Below are 19,616 nucleotides of genomic sequence, written 5' to 3'. Positions count from 1 at the left end.
CATGGTTGGAGCGACAAGCTAAGTAGATTGCCCAAACAGAATGCAACTTCCCTTCCACAGAGAAGGAGAGAAATGATCAGAGCCTGAAAAAAGGATTTTGTAGTCAGAACAGAGAAAAATGGAGGATTCTCAGACATACAGGGTCTTCAGTGAAGAGACAATGAAGCTTAGTCTTCTGGTGGATGTGTGGGTCAACCCTTAAAGTACAGAGACTGGGTCTTGCAGAGACATGTGACCATGTCATCAGATACTGGAATCCATCTTAAACTATATACTTTTATTCTAGTAACTAGAAGGGGGTCAAACTCAAAATCAATTCCTGCCTTATGCAAATTCTATTTAAGGGTGAGAAGTGAAGTAATCTAGAGAGTCAATTCTCCCCAGAACTCTACCTAATGACTGCTTGAAAAATTTCAGGCTCAATAGGAGAAAAGGCTGGACCCAAACTAGATTGAGAACTATATCTAAGGTGAGAACGTATTTGTAATCAGTTTTAGTGAATCTAGTTCAGTTTGCATGTTCTCTTTTTGCTTAGTAACTTGCTTTATTCTGTCTGCTCTCCCTTATGGCCACTTAATCCTACCATTTATACTTAATAAAATTACTTTTATTAATAAACCTAGGGTAAGTAATTGTTACCTGGGGAAGGGGAAAAGAGTCTGTGTATCTCTTTCTTTACCCTGAGAAAGAGAGCAAACATAAGCTTACCTTGTGTAAGAATTGATACAAAGACAGATAGATTTATCTGGGGTTCAGGTCCCATTGTGGCTGTGCACATGGGTGCTAAGGCAAGTCCCTTAAGTTCAGCTCTAGAAAAATCAGCTAATCTTAGCATCTGTATTATACTGCAGAAGACTGTGACACCCTATTTCTGTCACTACTGGAGGAGATATGAGGGTCTGGCTCAGCAGGACAGAGCCGAGGGGCTCTTATGAAGGTAGGAAGGTGAGCTTAGCGGTAATTCAGCACATCAAGTGACAGTGGATTTATCTGAGGTTATCTAAGGGGGACCTAGTGACTGAAGTCCACAGTCCTCAGGTTCAGAGTACTCTGTGTGTCCTGTAACAGGGTGCACTCACCTTAGTGAGCACCCGTAGGCAAGTGTGTATACCTGCACTTTTTTTCTGTTTATGGTGGCTCTTCAGTGACTTAGCTCCCTAGCCAAGTATCTCTTAGCCTGTTAAAACAAAGTGAATCCCTTCCAGGGTACAAGTCTAATAGGGCCTCTCTGAGGCTACGTCTAAACTGTAGACTTCTTCCAGAAAAGCTTATGTGTAGACAGCTCCTTTTTGCACAAAAACCCCCTCTTGCGCAAGAGCTGTTCTTCCTGAAAAAATGAGGAAGAACGGCTTTTGTGCAAAAGAGGGGTTTCGTGCAAAAAGGAGCCATCTACTCAGCTCCTTTCTGCGCAAAAGTGGCTGCTAACTAATTATGCAAATGAAGTGTGGCGATAGTCCACTCCATGCTTCATTTGCATAAGCTTTTCCAGAAGAAGGCTACAGGGTAGACATTGCCTTAGCTTCCTCTAGTGTCCTTCCATTTGTTCCCACTCCAGAATAGAGCAGTGCCCCAGAGCTCCTTTCATGGAGGCAAGGCCTTTATCTTCTCAGAGTCCTTCTGGCACCAGCTCGTCATCTGGGTCACTCTAAGTCTGTTCCACAGCTCTGGAGTGCCTCACTGTCTAGGCCAATTCCTAGTGGAGGAGGGACCTGATGCAGCCCCTCTACTTTGGGTCCCAGGCCAGAGACCTTGTAGATAGCAGCTGTCTGCATTGTCCTTTTAAATAACTGTATTGCTGCTATAATTGCCTGGGTCACTTTCCCCATGGCTCCAGCATATTCTTCACATTTTTATCTCACAGCCTCATCCCAGTAAGAGATCCAGCAGCCAGCCCAAAGAACTACCTGCTCTCCCCCAGCTCTAGCAAGGAACTGCTCTTGCTCTGGCCATGCCAGGGAAGCCTCAAGGCCTAGGCCATCCCATCATATTGTGGCTGGTGAAATAAGTAGATTTGTCCTAAATGTTGATGATGAACACTACAGCTAGTCTGAAAGCTTTTTCTGCTGGCTACTTCCTGTTCAGCAGTTTTACGTGAGCAGCTCCTGACACCACTATTTTCAGGAGAAACAAACTGGTTTCCAGCTTTGCCTAGGAGTTATGAATTGCCTTGTTCCTTTTCAGTGCACAGTCAAGGACTGCTTCAGGAACCACCATTCATCAGTCTTCATAGGTATCTTATGCAGGAAAGATGGAACCACTCCTCATCTGTAAGGAACTAAGCAATGAGAATCCTCCACTCTTTTCCCTCAGAGTAAACAGAACAGTCTGGTCTCATTCACATCTTCCTTTAGATGTTGTTATACCAGAGAGGACTTAACTATGGCTCAGCCATCTTAAGGGATATATTTTTTCGTCTCTGGAACACACGTGACTGCAACACAGATACCATGGATGTTGCTGAACAACAGTGGACTGGGGCAGGAGGGCCAGCAGCTCAGAGTCCTGCAAAAGGCGAGGCTGGTAGTAGCGGGGTCAGGGCCTCAGCAGACCAACAGCAGCAATGGGGCTGTGGTAGCAGGGCAGGGGCAGCCTGTGCATGCCAACCCAGCAGCGGAGTTGTGCCATGGCAGTCAAGACTGGGGCTACATGCCAGCCCGGCAGTGGGAACAAAGCTGTGGCAGCCTGGCTGGCAGTAAGGCCAGGTTGCAACAGCCCAGCAGGGCCACATGCTGGCTAGCAGCAGGGCCAGTGCCCCAGCAGCAGGGACAGCACTACGTGCTGGCAGTGGGACAGGAGCAGCAGTTATAGCAATAGCCTGCAGCAAGGCTGAAGGAGCAGGCAGTGGGGAGGGGCTGAGGAGCCCGGAGGCAGAGGTCCTTCCCTAGTCCGGCAAATACCCTCATCCGGGACCGCTCAGATTCCAAGGATGCCAGTCCAATGATTTTCTTGTTTCCTGGGGTAAGCAACTGTTGGGCCTTTTTGCTACAAGGGTTGCATCTCTTCTACAAATACTTATTGGGCTGAAAGTCAGGAGACATGAATTCTGATTCCTAATTCTGCCATCAATCTGCAGCGTAGCCTTAGCCAAGTCACTTCACAGCTCTGTGCCGCTCTTTCATGCCTTGTGTGTCTGATTTGACTATCCTATTCAGGGCAAGGATTCTTACTGTACATGTACTACTTACACAATGAAGCCCCAATTTCAGATGCAGCATCCACAGCACACTTACTTCATTATCAGCACCATCATATTTCCAGGGCTTTTAAAACTTTTTATTTGTAAATAAAGCAAATCTAAACTGAAGTTGAAAAAACATGCAATCACCTCATAATATTATTTTCACATTTTAGATATTTTGAACAGCTCTACCAAATATTGCATCTGGTGAGCAAGTGAATTTTGGGGGGAGAAAGACTGTTTTTGCAAAACAATGTAATATTGCACAAAATTCTAAAAATGAGGGATCAGCCTAGATAGCATGCAGGGATTTGATTCAGCTAAGGGAAAATTTTGACCCTATGCAATTCCTACAGTATACCACAGAATATATGTAATGACTTTTTTACATTGCCCAGACAATCAAAATACACACACCTTACTCAGGTAGTCTTGAAAGACATACAGAAGGAATTGATTTTTAAAAACCTTACATTCTGCAATGTGTAGCTTCTTGTCTTCAATTACAGAATTCCTCACTTTGTAGTAGGATAAATTGTTGATTGTTGCAGTAGCGTTGATCACCAGCTCCTCACAGTCATCTATTGACTTGTATTCTGATATTTAAAACAAATATACATCAGTCTTACCTTAAACACTCAAAATTAATTCACAGCCTAAAAGACTAACGTTTTGGCACACCAAACTCTGTGCAAACAAGGGTTATATTGGTAATCTGCCTGGACTACTGGAGATTACAACTAATTTGCATGAAATGAAGCACATTGTTCTGCTCAAGATAAGCCACTGTTTGCTAGATAGAGCTGGATAAAAGATTTCCTTATTTTAAATCAGCTCTATAATATTAGAGACTATGAACGTAGAGACCTGCACTTCTATAGTACAGGCAGTCCCCGACTTACGCGGATCCGACTTACGAACGGGGCTTTCTCGCCCCGGAGGTCGAGGTGGCGGATTGCTACCTGCGAGCTCCGGGGCGAGAAAGCCTCGTTCGTAAGCTGCTCCGGTGCCCCTGGTCTGCTGGAGACCGTCTCCAGCAGACCGGGGCACCGGGCGGGTTCCCGCGCTTCTGAGGCTTTGCCAGAGCAAAGCCTCAGAAGCGCAGGAACCCGCCGCTGCTGCGGCTTCAGTCCCGGTGCCTGTGGTCTGCTGGGGACGGTCCCCAGCAGACCACAGGCACCGGGACTGAAGCCGCAGCGGCGGCGGGGTCCCGTGCCTCTGAGGCTTTGCTCTGGCAAAGCCTCAGAGGCGCGGCACCCCGCTGCCGCTGCGGCTCTGCTCCCGTGTCCCTGGTCTGCTGGGGGGGGGGGGGAGGCGCAGCTAGCGTGCCCCCCCCCCAGCAGACCAGGCTTTTGTTTTGGACCCTGGGGCAGAGCAGCTGGGGTGCTGCCGATTGGTCCTGCAGCGCCGCTCTGGGCACTACTGGACCAACCCGGCAGCACCCCAGCTGCTCTGCCCCAGGTCCTGATTCAGCCGCTGCTGGTCAGTTTCAGCAGTGGCTGAATCAGGACGCCTGGGGCAGAGCAGCTGGGGTGCTGCTGGGTTGGTCCAGTAGCGCCGAGGAGCGGTGCTACTGGAGCAACCCAGCAGCACCCCAGCTGCTCTGCCCCAGGCGTCCCCAAGTCAGCCGCTGCTGAAACTGACCAGCGCTGACTACAGGAAGCCCGAGGCAGAGTTGCTCTGCCCCAGGCTTCCTGGAATCAGCCGCTGATCAGTTTCAGCAGCAGCTGACTTGGGGAAGCTTGGGGTTCTTAAGTTGAATCTGTATGTAAGTCAGAACTGGCGGTCAGTTTCAGCAGCGGCTGAATCTGGACGCCAGTTCCGACTTACATACAGATTCAACTTAAGAACAAACCTACAGTCCCTATCTTGTACGTAACCCGGGGACTGCCTGTACAGTAGAATTGCAGAGTTACAAATGTTATAGTTCTTTCAAAAGTCTACAACAAAGCACTGGTTTACTACAGCATTGAAACTTCAGAATTCAGAAGAAAACACTGCTTTTAGCCATCTTAATTTAAATGAAAAATATAGAAATTATTTCTTTACTTTGTCAATTTTTTCCTACACTTTTCCTTCTTTTTCAGTAGTTTAGGTTTAACATAGTACTGTACCATATATTTGTATTGTTTTTGCTGCTGCCCAAGTGTGTCCGTCCGATTCCAAATGCGGTGTTTGACCAGTTAAGTAGTGACTCTGGGGTTCATAACTGAGGTACTACTGTAATACTGTGTGGTACAGCAAGATTGTATTTAGTTTGAAGGCTACTTGGTAGCTGCCTCTATTCTTAATATATTTGTATTGCAGCTACAGCACACTCAACAAGTTGTTTGTAATAAACACTTTGTGAATGCTGTCACTATTGAAATTGTTCTTGCTCTGAAATCTATATAAAAAAGCAGGATGGAAATAATTTATAGATCCAGGCATCATGCTGCTAGTATGCCAAACTATTCCATTTTTCGGCAAGATGATTTAGAACGGGGGTAGAGAACCTCAGGCCTAGGAACTGGATGTGGCCCTCAGCTTGCCTGGATCCAGCCCAAGGCTCAGGGCCACACACAGCATTGGAGAATCTGCGCTGGTGCACCAGTCTCCCCCGCTGTCATTCTGTGGTGCTGAAGCACACAAAATCTTCTAGGCTGGGGCTCCCTAGGCTCTGGGATGCAAGGGAAATGTCTTTCTCCTTCTCATTTGGGGGCTATAGTGAGGGTTTTTACCCTCACTTCTCACATGTGTGCAGCCCATGACTGAATTTTCTGTGGGTAAACAGCCCTGACCCAAAAAAGATTCTGCACCCCTGAATTAGAGTTACTAGCAGCAGCAAGTAGCTCAGAAGTGTCAATGCAAGCTCTATCCTCCAAGCTCTTTATTGTACAAATCAAGGGGAGTTCTGTACATAGTGTTTAAAATATACTGGCATGTTAGTTTTGCAGATTATGTCTGTTATATCAAGGCAGAATGTGTTTGTAGAAACTGGTCCAGAATTATAAAATTTTTGTGTTTAAAAAAATCCTCTGCTTATTTAGGATAGGGACAAGAACACAATCTCACTGTATGAGTTTTCAGTGTGATGTGTTTAAAAGAAAATTTTCCCTCCTTTTTGCCAGCCCTTTGTGTAGTCTTGTCTATTCTTAATAATTTGATCTATAAATTCTATCGGTGCACGAGGCTCCTTTGCATGCCTTCTGCTAGTGTAAAAATAAATTAATTTACATACTGCAATTAACATTATCAGATATATTTTTATATTTCAATAATACAGAAGATTTAATTAAGACTCTCCCAGAAACAAACACTGAAGTAATGAAGCACTGTACCTGCCTGACACAGTGAATGAAAATAATATATGAAAAAACAAACACAATATACAGACTTTACCTAGCACTGTAATAAGCAATGCCACAACATGATGGTTAGCTGCTAGAGCAGCACCGACACTAGGATGAATTGAGAGATTAGCGAGCACTCTTATCAGTTTTATAAGGACATCATCTCCTTCTGAAGGATGTTTTTGTTTTGTTTTATTTTGTTCTCCTTCATGCTTTTCTTTTTTTGCATTCAAATCAAGTTCATTGTAGGTTTGGAACAATGATATCAGAGTATCAGCACTTCCTTTCTCTTTAAAAAATTGTTCACGGGCCTGGTTGTTCTTCGCTGTTAAATTGCCAAGAATAAAAACAACGCGGACAACTAAATCCTGCAATAAAATTAATGAATTCTGTTAGATGGAGAGAAAGTTGAAGTTGTTAGAGGTTTGAAAAACATCAGTATTTCATGTATGTCACAATTTAATTAAAAGCAGTTCCACTGTAAATGGAGGAACACTAAATAGAGCAAAAAAAGGAAATACTCTTCGATAATGCATTTGATTACCCAGTTGAGGGAGGAGGATAAAAAAAAACTGAACAAAAGGCACAGATTTTTAGTATCACAGAGGTACTATGGGGTTTCCTAAATAAAAGTAGTCTATTTCTATCAATGATCAATAATCCAATAGGACAACAGGAGAGCACTTGAGGTAGATACTCTAGTTGCCTAAGTGGTGCTTTAATCAGTCTCCTAAATAAGCCGAGGGTGGCTTTGAAAGTCATTAGGGCCTATTTAGCACTTTACTCTGCTACTGATGCCCTAGAAAAAGAAACATTTTATAGCAATTGATGTGTCACGCAGTGGCATAAGGATGGGTGGGCAGGAATGGGCGGAAGGGGGGTAAGTTAGTGTGCCAGGGCTTCCCAGTACCCCGGACCTATTCCCCATCTGGCTTGCTGGGTGGAGCTGGGTAAGTCCCCATGTTCTGATCCTGCTCCCTGTCTGGAGAGCTGGGCAGGCTACCAGGGGTGGACCTGGGTGCATGGACTCAGGACCACCCATGGCTATGCTCCTGTAGTCACCAGATTTGCACTAGGAAGCACAAACCCAACAGTTTGAATTTGTTCAGCTGGTGTCTATATTTTTATTTACTCTTTTAAATAAAGTGGAGGGAAAAAATCAAGAGCCCAATGAAAAAGGTCTAGTCTTCTGTGTCACAGACCTCCCAATCCTAATATTGCATCTTTCATATTGCCTTTGCTTAACCATGGGGTTACAGCAATGTACATGATGCAAGAACTGACTAACTCAGCTAGCATCTCAAAACAATACCCCCTACTCCTAATGGCTTTTAATTAAACAGTGTGGGCTGGTTTAGCTATCGGAATTCTCCTTGTTTTCACTCCCAAAGATGTAATTACTGAAAACCACTGTCTCCATCAAAACCTAGCTAGTTTCCAAAACTGAGAGTCCAAGTACTAGCTCTGTTGCAACAGCAAGAATGTACTTGCATTAAACCACTGTTTTGGCAAATACCCTATGTGTTGTTTTTCATTAAATACAGAAGTCACATTCAGACCCTGTAATCCACCAAAAAATAAAACTCATACTTTATCAAGAGACATTCAAAGAATGGCAACTTGCTACTGTATATGTATTACTATTTGATAGAGATATTTTTTACAATTTAATCAATTGCTCATCAGTTCCTCCACATAATTTCTCCTTTAAACTACTTCTACAAGACCCTGCATCATACATATACATCTACGTTCAAAGACAAGAATATGAGCTTCAGAGTTCAGCACAACTACTAATGAATTCTTCGAGCAGGGCATCACCATCAAATGACCTCTAACTAGTCTCTCTCCTCAACTTTGGGCTCTACAGGGTATGACTCTGGCATTGCTCCCACTATTAATTATTTTACAAACATTCGAATGTCACTAACACAAGATATTTATAAATATTTTAATTTTATAAGTAATCATCTAGAAGCTTTTTACCTAAGCTGTTGCATCCTCAATGGAAGCCTTCCCATAAAGGTTAAAAAGAATTTGAAACAAACAGTTTATGAATCAGAAGAGAGAAGTGAAAAGTAAAAAAAGAAGGCAGTCTAGTTTAACTTGCTTCATACTGACTTTCTAATTTTGGTTAAAACAGTATCGGCTTAGCAATAGTTCTACCCAATCAGGAAACAGACAGGTACTGAACAGCAATCAATTTAACTGATATTTTGAGAAGTATGATCTTAGCTATGCTACAGACTGAACAAGCATATAAGGTATCATTTCTTTTTAAAATAACACATCCTGTTTTAAAAAGTACTGCAGAAGCTTATCATCATCCACTGACAGAGGATAAATAACACAGTCAAATACAAGAAATGCTGGTGTGACTATGTGCTTAGAAATTATATGCTATTTTTGGCTAAATTTTTAAAAATGTGCAAACCATATGCACAACTGAGCTCATTAATGTGAAAACAAAAATCATTGTTTACACAGCTATAGATGGAGTTATAGAAGAATGACACTTTCAAATCAGTTACAAGAATAAATGTACATAGAGAAGAGGGATTTTTGCACATCTGAAAAAAATCAGCAGTAGGTGGGGCTAACTAACATATAATCAAATATCTGGACTATTTACTGAAAAAGCATGCAGGCATTTCAGGCATATTGGCAAATAAACTAAATACATAATAAGCATTTATCAGGTTGATTTGCACAACCCAGGTAGAGCCCTACATGTGTACAAATAATTGGGATCCCTATCCAATCAGTGATCTGTAAGGATGGTAAACAATGAGAAAGAATCTATGGATGCAGATACCTGCTGCTTTGCAGGGCTCTAAACATGATTTTCAACAGGTAAGACATACTATTTAAAACTAGCACACACATATTTAGTACTGAAGACAAAGGAACACGATAATTCCTGTTTGTAACAAAGCACTCTGTTTAAAATAAAGAAATAGTTATCAAAAAGTACTGATGGGACAAACTTTATTTGATCTGTTATGAGCTAAGGATTGGTGACCTATTTCTTTTTAAGAACTTGGATTCTATCCCTAAAATGAACCCAAATCTTATTTGCAGGCTGCATGTGATGTCAAATAAAATAATCTGTATACATGAATTCCAAAAATTCCAGAAGAGTAGGACTTTTCAGCTTGGAAAAGAGACAATTAAGTGGGAATATGAGAGAGGTCTATACAATTATGAATGGTCTGGAGAAAGTTTTAAATGTTATTTACTCCTTCATTTAACACAAGAATGAGAGGTTCTTGCAGCAGTTTTAAAGCAAACAAAAGGAAGGAAGTACTTGTTCACATAATTCATAGTGAAATTGTGGAACTCTTTACCAGGGGCTGCTGTAAAGACCAAAACTATAACAGGGTTCAAAAGAAAACTAAGTTAGTTCCTGAAGTACAGGTCCATCCATCAATGGCTATTAGCCAAGATAGCCAAGGCAACTTCGCCTCTGTTTGCCAGAAGCTAGGAATGGACAATAGGGCATTGACCACTATTGAAAGACAGAATACTGGGCAAGATGGACCATTGGTCTGACTCAGTATAGCCATTCTTACGTTCTTAAATCAGGTTCCGTTTCTTTTAAGTTCTAGCCAGAGCCCAGGACACTTCTACATATGTAATTGTGCACTAGTACCAAATATGTACACACAAAGTTGACAAAGCAAAAAGCACAGTGTACATATACTCTTCATTACCTTTTAACATTGAATTTTGCTGACAATGGTCATGCACATTTGTCCATTTAGGCATACAAATACTTTTGACCAGGTAAGTCTAAAAGCTTATCCTTCACATTGCACTTCCAACAAAGGAATTCGTATTTGCAAATTCCCAGAATTTGACAGAGATTTACATTAGTAACTAAAAAGAACAGTTTTATTAGACTTTGGTGTTTAAAGATGACTGGTAATGCTGATCTTCATAAAGCTTTTTTTTTTTTTTTTTTTTTTTAAATTAATGATGAAAAGATCATTAAAAGTTCAGATTTATCAAGCAGAAAAGGGAAAGCCATTTGACTAAATAAACTTGACCTAAAGTATTTTGTAGCAAGTGACCCTGTGTAGTGAGCAGGGGTGGCCACTCAGACCAAGAAGCAGAAGAATCCCTCTCCAAGCCCTGGTGGGCCGAGCCTACCCCCACCTCTTTACCTGCCTGAGTCAGAGGGCCGGACTACCTGTACAAAAGCCTAGGCCAGGAGCTAAGTCTGGTCCCAGCCGCGCGAGGAAGCAGAGGAAAGCCCTATGCTCCCAAGCTGGGAAGCTGCTGAGGACCTGGCAGATACGCTGAGGACTGGCCCAGACTGCTGGATCCTCAACCCAATGAGGAAATCCTGCTGACCTTAACTGAGGGTTCAGACCTTCATGACCCTGAGGACTGGCTGTGGAATCAGGTAAACCCCAAAGGGGAGTCTGAAAGTGGCCCACAGCAGCCGATAAGAGTCAGGCTGACTTGACTGTACTATCTTGAGTTAGCATGTTGCAGGCCGGATCCCCGCTTTCCCCAGTGGCAGTCAGCCCTGACACTGCCAAGGCCCTAGGCCAGAACACAGTGTACTAGGAAGGGCCTGCATCCATCCCCCCTGCGATCCCAGTCCCTGCCTGGCAGTCTCCCCTTTGCCACTACAAACTGCTTTGACTGTCTGCCCTGCCCTGCGCTAAGGCCTGGGGTCCCCTAAACACTCCAGAGTTTGTTTGACTTTCCCACTCTGTAATAAGGGCCTGGGCTTGAAGGGGACCACGGAGTGGTTATTTTATGTGACTGGGCTTACACAGACTGGGCACAGGGTGGATGCTGGCCAGAGCACAGACCTGAGCCCCAGGACTGAACAATTGGCTTACATCCAGTAATTTTTCTTTCAATCCACATCATGTGATGTGCTATCACCAGACATAAGACTAAGCCCACTTTTGGTGTGTTTGACATCTGTATCAGTCTCTGAGAGGAAACATGTATCAAGCTATAGAACTCAGATTCCACCAAAGGATTCTATTGTATTCCTGGCTTTAAACTGTTTGCTGTTCCTCTGCAAGTACAAACCCTGATGGAGGGTAGGGATGTAAAATTCCTGGTTAATCAGTTAAACATTAGGTTGCCCTAACATTTAACCAGTTAATTAAGCAGGATCTGGCCTGGGGACTGCACTGAGGCTGTTTTGCATGACAGCAGCACCTGTCTGTGGCAGGCCCCCTGTGGGGCTAGAGCAGGCTCCTGCCCATGGCAGGTGGGGAACAAAGGTTACTCACCTTGTGCAGTAACTGGAGTTCGAGATGGTGTCCCTGCGAATGCTCCATGCTGGGTCATGGTGCCGTCTTAGTGCCTGGATCAGAAATTTTGAAGCAGTCCCTGAGGGGGCCACGCACGCGCAGCACCAACCAGTGTGTGCTTTCCAGTAGGTACCGTGTACATGAGGCCCACGCCCTCCAGTTTCCTCTCCGCCCCAAGGCCTCATAGGTCCAAAGCAGAGGGGAGGAGGGGCGGGTCATGGAGCACCCACAGGGGCACCTTCTCAAAGAACTCCAGTTACTGCACAAGGTGAGTGACCTTCGCTTCTTCTCCGAGAGGTCCCCATGGGTGCTCCACTCTGGGCAATTAACAAGCAGTATCAGCATGTTGAGGCTGGGGCATTGGAATATTGTGGAAGGCCAATGATAGAACTGCAGAGCCCACAGAGGCGTCATGCCCATAGGAAAGCACATAGTGCTTTGTAAAAGTAAGTTGAGACATCCAGATGGCTACCTTGCAGATGTCAAAGTGGGACGTGGCATAGGTATGCGGTGGTAGAGGATATGGCCCTAATGGAATGAGCCGTCAAAGTTAAGGGTTGTTTTAGGCCCTTAAGGGTTTAGCAAAACTTTATGCAGTCGGTGATCCATTTGCACAATCTCTGTTTCAATATGGGTTACACTTTAACCTGTTAAGTGCTAAGAAGTGTTGAGGGGATTGCCTAAAGAGTTTACTTCTCAGCAAGTAGAAAGCTAGTGCACACCTGACATCGAGAGTGTACATGGAAGCTGGTGCTGTTGGTACTGAGATTGAGACAAATGCCATTGGTGCTGAGACAGAATATGGGGCCATCGGTACTGAAGTCACAGGTGTTGCTATCGGTGCCGATGGTGGTGGTACCACGGTTTTCTGTATTGGTGCTGTAGTTGACACCTGTGGTGTATCCAATGGTTCCGGGGTATTCATCAGTACTGCAGAGATTACTGGTACAGCACTAAGGCTTTGTCTGGAGTCTTTGTGATTAGAAGTGGCAACGGACAGTGGTGCCATGATGCCTGAGGTGCCAGGGGCATCATGTGCTAATGCGAGACCTGTGAGCCAATTGACTGGAGGGGAACAGTTTCTTGCCGGCAGTATCCCAGTGAGGCACTGAGGAACTTCCCTTCTTGCCGTGAGCAGAACCTGGGGGTGATCATACCTCCCTAGGTTGTACTCCCAGATCTGAGTCAGGATGTAGGCTCTTCTCCATTAAGATCAGCTTTAGTCACAGATCTCTGTCTTTGCAGGTCTTGGCCTTAAGTTTGGTGCAGTGAGGGCAACTCTTGTTTCCCCTGTCATCTGACGCATTGTAAGTCTGTCAGAAATGGGCACTGCTTCTCTGCAGGAGGCACAACATTTGAAGCCTGGCGAACCCAGCATGATGTAAAAGAAAAGGTTTTTTTTTTTTTTTAAACTATTACCAAGCTCACTAAATAACACTAACAATAACAAGAAACTAGCTATAAACTATCTAAAGTATTGCAGAATCATCAAAAAAGCTGGGAACTGCAGAGCTTCATCTAAGGCTGAGGGCGGTTGAGAAGTAATTGGAGGATGCGGGCCACATATGCGCAGTGCCTACTAGAAAGCATGCGCTGGTTGGCTGCCGCTGGGACTGCTTCAAAATCTCTGATCCAGGCACCAGGACAGCACCAAGACCCAACATGGAGCATCCACAGGGACCTCTCGAAGAAGAACTGCTCCAGTCCCTACCAGTTACCAGCTAACTGGAACTGGTAAGGATTACCCATTTATGGTGATGCTAATTGGTTAATTTTTCACAACCCTAACAGAGGGTGGTGGTAATTCTGCCAGTCCTCCACAGGGGTGAATCCCCCCCTGCAGTACAAGTAGCATTCAAAGTGATTTGAAAAAAGTGGATGGTTTGTAATTTGTATAAAAATGAAAACAACTTAAGATCTGCCTGTCCCCCATCAATTGCACCCCTCCAGCCTCTACATCAGTTCTGCTACACCCAGCCTCACTTCCTGCAGTTCCTACACCCCCCGTTCATTGAGGACTAGTGTGGAGGTTGCAGCAAGAGTCTTTCCCCTCCTTCCCAGGCCAGATATTTCAGTGAGAGAGAGAAAAGAAAAGCAGAGAAACTGTCCCTGCTCCAGAGGAAAGAGGAAGAACAGGAATGGAGCTGTCTATAGCTAAATTTTTCCTCTCCTGCATCCCCTCCTGTGGGAATGATTTTAGTTCCTGGGGGCAGAGGGAGGAAGAGTTTTGCTGATTCTTGCAGAAACCCTGACTACTTACACCCCATAGGCAGCAAGTAGGGAAAGCAGCCAATTAGATGGAGTTCCCCACTCCCTGCCCAACGGGAATAAAAGGTGCATCTCTCAATGATGCAGCTCAAGTCGCTGAAATTTTATTTGCTGGGTCTGTGATCCCTTTTGACCAGATTCACTTCAAGTACTGAGTACAGATGGAGTACATTTACACTTCACTTTGCCCTTCTGCTTTGCAAAGTATTCTCTGAAAGACGATATTAGTGAGCTCTCCTTAAGGCCTGACAGTTTGCCCAGAAGACAAACAGCAGTCATGTCAGGCTATAAGGGAATTTTTCCAAACACATTAGGACACAGCCTGAAGTGAAAATTCAAGGAAAATATCAGAAATAATCAGAAAATGAAATAACCCAAAATGAAAGTTACTGTTTCACTTAAAAATCTGCACCTTATTTGTAGTATGAACTTATCTAACTTCCATCTCCAATCACTGGTTCTCATTATGCCTCTTTGGCTAGATCAGGGGTCTCCAAACTACGGCCCGGGGGCCGGATGCAGCCCGCGAGGCCCTCTCATCCGGCCCGTGGAGACCTTTTTGGATTCAAAGGCAGAAGAAGTGAGATTGTTTCAAAACCCATTTGAAGCAGATGTGGCCAGTTGCCCAGATGAACTGCAGCTGGAAGTCATTGAGTTGCAAACAAATGACCTCCTTAGGGACAAGTTCAAAATAGGACTGGTGGGTTTTTACCAGTTTTTGCCCAAGGAAGACTTTCCTAATGTCAAAACTTTTGCATCAAGGTACCTTTCAATCTTTGGAACAACATACCTGTGTGAACAAACATTTTCAAGAATGAAATACGTGAAGAACAATTTGAGAACAAACTTGTCCGATGATAATCTCAGGTCACTGTTGATGTTAGGGACAACAAATCTAAAGCCAGAAATGTCTGCTATTTTGGCATCCAGGAAACAATTTCACCATTCACACTAATACAGGTGTTCATGTGTAGTGTATGAATGTGTTATTAAATAATAACTGAATAAAATAATATTAAATAAATAATTAAAAACAACATCCATGTTTTGATTGTTTTTTATTTGGACCTCAAGTGTGTAGTCGGCCCCCGAACTGCTGTTTGATAGTTAATGCGGCCCTCGGGCTGAAAAGTTTGGAGACCCCTGGGCTAGATTAAAGGGTTGCCTATTAGCAGACGAAGTCATCCCTCAACTTTCTCTTCAACTACCTAAATAAATCTCACTATACGACATGTTTTCCATATCTCTAATTTTAGTGGCTCCCCTCTAAACTCATTTCAGTTTTTCAGTGTACTTTCTGAAGTATGGACACAGTATTCCGTAATAGTCTTGCATTCAGAGGCATACCTATACACCTTCCTTGCAATCATGCGAATACTCCAAAAATTGTATTCCCTCTCTTAGCTACAGCCATTAGGAATGAAAATATGATCTTTTAGTTTAAAGCAGTTACCAATGATTATGCCTAAATAACTGTGAGGGGCCAAAAACAGGTTTCAGGGCCTCTGCCAAGCAGGGCCAGCTTTACATTTGCTAGGTCCCAAAGCAGAAAGCTGAAGCCCCACCAACCAGGGCTGAAGCCCAGGTTCCAAATCCCACCACCTGGGGCTGAAAGCCTTAGCAATTTAGCTTTGTAGCATGGGCCCCAAGCAATTACTCTGCTTCTTACCCCTTAATGCCAGCCCAGTATTTTATGTGTGGAGAAACAAGCTGTTGTGGCACAATTAGGCCATGGAATTTTGATAGCATGATGGGGGGAAGGGACTTAGAAAGAAAAGGGTTAAGAACCCCTGGTCTAATTGATATATTTTTAATCTTCCTATTACAACATGTCTTTAGAAAAAAAACAAACATTATCACTATTTATATTTAAATTATGCATGCTGTTAGCCAGGCATATTATCAGTCATCACACTGTAGGGAAAGACTGACCCTCTGTGGCTGTTTAGATTAATCACCATAAAGAGTCCCTTGGGATTTTTCAGAATGTTTGTCCCAGGAAAATCTTTTCTCTAAGCACAAGGTAATAATACAAGAGAGAATTTAAGAAGAGTTGCTATACTATATCTGTTATATATCTAGAACATTTACACACAGAGGGTATGTCTAGACTACATGCCTCTGCCAACAGAGGCATGTAAACTAGGCTACCCGACATAGTCAAAGAAGCCGGGATTTAAATATCCCCGGCTTCATTAAAATAAACATGGCCGCCATGCTGTGCCGGCTCAGCTGATTGTCAGCACAGCGTGCAAGTCAAGACGCGGATTGGTCGACAGGGAAAGCCTTTGTCAACTGTTCCTGTAATCCTCATTTCACGAGGCATAAGAGAGCGGTCTACAAAGGCTTCCCCTGACAACCGATCCGCGTCTTGACTTGCACGCTGTGCTGACGATCAGCTGAGCCGGCACAGCGCAGCGGCCATGCTTATTTTAATGAAGCCGGGGATATATAAATCTTGGCTTCTTTGACTATGTCGGGAAGCCTAGTTTACATGCCTCTGTCGGCAGAGGCATGTAGTCTAGACATACCCAGAGAGACAAAGAACTCAGCCAAGAAATCTGAAGATTTTTTCCTCTAATTACCAATCTTCATAATCACTTCTTAAACTGGTGTGCTGTTGGGTTTTTTTAAATGTAATTTTATGTTTTTGAAGGGTCTCCGGCACTACTGTATTTAAAAAGGGAGTTTAAACAAAAAAACCTAAAATAATAAAAAAACGTATGGATAGAGGAGAAAAAGTTACATTAACTTAAATAATTTTTAAAATAGAGAATCCATATATAAATGTTGAAACTCATCACTGAAAATAAAAACAACAGAAGACAAAATAAATTAAACAGATTTTAAAAAAATCAGCATCTTATAGGATTGAGATGTCTCAAAGCAGAGGAAATGCCAATACTGCTCTTAGGTATTAGTAGGCTCTTTTACAATTCAACTGCAGCATCTCTCTTGCTCACTTTCTCATTCTCACTCGCTCACTTTCTCAGCAAGATTATCTGAGTACCTCATTACTTGTTGCAGTGTAGATGTACCCTTAGATACTTTGTTTGGACATTTAACAAGTGTGGAGTTTGTCAAAGTTAAGCAATTTTAAATATGGAAAAACGTTTGCTATTTGATAGACCATTTGCTTTTCAAAAAAAATTACTATTACTAAAAACCTTGGAAAAAGTAGTCAGAGGATAACTTGTGTGCGCACTAAGGATAGACAAGTTAATCAACTGTCTGTCCTCTGTGTTGCCCTCCTAATCTAAATGATTCCGTTTCCTCAATATAGAATGCTGTTAACTATTTTATATTATTATCTTGTAAATGTGCTTGAAAGTAGGTCATTGAAAATGAGCTTACATACATACAACAGAGAGACATCATCAGATTAAAATATAAAAAGCAGGAGATGAAAACCACTGACCTGCTTCTTTTGGTGTTTGTTTAGAAGGGCTAAAAATAAGACATAGCATCTGGAGTAGTCTGCCAGAGCTGCACAGCAATCATTGTAGGAAGATAGTTTGCTATAAACATACAAAAATATAATATAAATGAAGACATCATTTTATTTCTTCTGGAAAATAAAAAAAAAAAATCTACTTTCAAGTCTCAAAGTAACATTTTGCAACACAGAATGAAATGCTAGTACTTGTATTACAGATTCAGGCAGACAGTTACACATAAAGAGAATGATACTGAATTCCAATGAATGCATTGTAACAACTATAATGTTATGCGTTACACAATGAACAAAATTCTAGCTTTTCCTGTGGCAGTACAATAGAGAAAAGAAGAGTGCATGAAGAACCTCCCTCAATCCATGTGTCCAGTCTAGGCATGTATGCCAAAACTATCAGTATTCCTTAAAAAACAACAAATAGTCTGGTAGCACTTTCAAGACTAACAAAACATGTAGATGATATCATGAGCTTTCGTGGGCACAGCCCACTTCTTCAGATGATTTCTTCCGTCATCTGAAGAAGTGGGCTGTGCCCACGAAAGCGCATGATTCCATCTACATGTTTTGTTAGTCTTTAAAGTGCTACCAGATTAATTGTTGTTTTTTAAGTTTTTCCTATTACACACTAACTCGGCTACCCCTCTGAAAGTATTCCTTAAGTAATAAGCAGAGGCCTTTGGCCTCAAGACAGCATGAGGAGCCAAGTGGAGACCAGGACAGGACATCATCTCTTCTGCATGCCTGTTAGTGCCCAATATGGCATTAGGGGTGCTACTCTTTAACCGTACTCCTCCCCACACTTTTCAAAGCATTCTCTTCCTGCATCTGACCCAAAGTTATAGTCCATCAGATTGCTGTATCTCTGTACCTTTCAGCCTAATGGTTCAAAGAGGAGCAAGAGTATACTTTGGCCTACATTTATTATGGTTATATAGTTAACTGGTTAACCCTTTGCTTCCAGTTAATATTCTATCTGAAAACATCTTCAGAATCAAGTAGAATTACAAAAAGTTATAATACATTTTTAAATATTTATGGACCCAGAAATTTGAATAATTAAAACAGATTTGAAAACATAAGTTAGCTAGGTTCTTTGTATAGAATTCATGTTACACATTGGGAAAAGATAGATGGCAAGACTAATAACATTACAGGAAAAAGAACAGTATTTACTTCTATATTCTATGCTACATTTGCAACTTCTAGGTAACTAGTTAATTTGGTTTTATGACCACCATGGTACCTGATAATAGCAGAGGAATCGGGGTCTGCAATTACCAAATTTAATATTTGAAAATATTTGAAGAATTAAGGAACTCTAAACAAGACAAATCTATTTCTGCATCTGTGATCAGACGTGATCTAGGAAAAGCGACTGTCTTCACAGCCTTGGCAATTTGCCAGGAAATAAAGAAAACACCCTCTCCAAGCAAGCAAGGTACATAACACATACCAAAACTCTGTCTCATCTTCAGAGATCAGATTACACAGACAGCAGAGAGCAATGGAACTATGGCTGAGAAGTGTTTCGTGTTTTCCCTGCCTAGCGCACCTATGGAAACCATCCTACGCAAACCACAAAGAGTCAAGCTCTGCCTTTTTTAAGGCTAGAGAGGAAAGCAAGGCAGAACTTAGAAGCAGCTGCTTTCTGTGGCATGCTCCCTGTAGAAGAGTCAGTGACAAAGCAGAGGCTGAGTAGTTGTTGGACATAGGAGTTTAAGTCACTGGCAACATTGCTTTTCAGTAAATCTTTCAGCCAATGGCATGAGGAATGTATCACAGCAGCACAGAGGCAAACCATAATTCAAATCTTAACTCAGAATTACTCATTTCTACAGCCCTCACACTCTCTGCAAATTCCTCAAAAGCCTATTATTCAACTCATGCAAAATTCTTAAGTTACTTTCCACCCCATTCAGCATTTGCAATATTACAATCAACCCTTCTGAGGTTTATGCTTGGACATAGGGAAAAGAACGGTTACTTACTTGTAACTCTTGTTCTTCTAGGTGTGTTGCTCATGTAAATTCGAATCAGGTGTGGGCACTGCGTGCACCGTGTCTCCGGAGCATTTTCCCTAGCGGGACCTGTAGCACCGGCAG

General features: G+C 42.8%; 1 protein-coding gene across 8 annotated transcripts in view; it reads right to left on the bottom strand.

Moving 5' to 3' along the window:
* Positions 1–19,616, bottom strand: part of ARMC2 (armadillo repeat containing 2) — a 110,161-nt gene that overhangs the window by 16,342 nt on the left and 74,203 nt on the right. For all 8 annotated transcript variants that reach the window (XM_025184720.3, XM_075923085.2, XM_075923086.2 and 5 more), the window contains 3 exons: positions 17,479–17,578; positions 6,560–6,878; positions 3,652–3,774 (listed from right to left, as the gene is read on the bottom strand). In XM_025184720.3, the coding sequence (XP_025040505.2) occupies positions 3,652–3,774; positions 6,560–6,878; positions 17,479–17,578 (542 nt within the window). The remainder of the gene's footprint in view (positions 1–3,651; positions 3,775–6,559; positions 6,879–17,478; positions 17,579–19,616) is intronic.

Source organism: Pelodiscus sinensis, chromosome 3 (assembly GCF_052426305.1).
Source record: "Pelodiscus sinensis isolate ZL-2025 chromosome 3, ASM5242630v1, whole genome shotgun sequence".
Classification (NCBI taxonomy): Eukaryota; Metazoa; Chordata; order Testudines; family Trionychidae; genus Pelodiscus; species Pelodiscus sinensis.
Note: the sequence above shows the minus strand (reverse complement) of the source record. Positions and strands in the feature narration are given on the sequence as shown.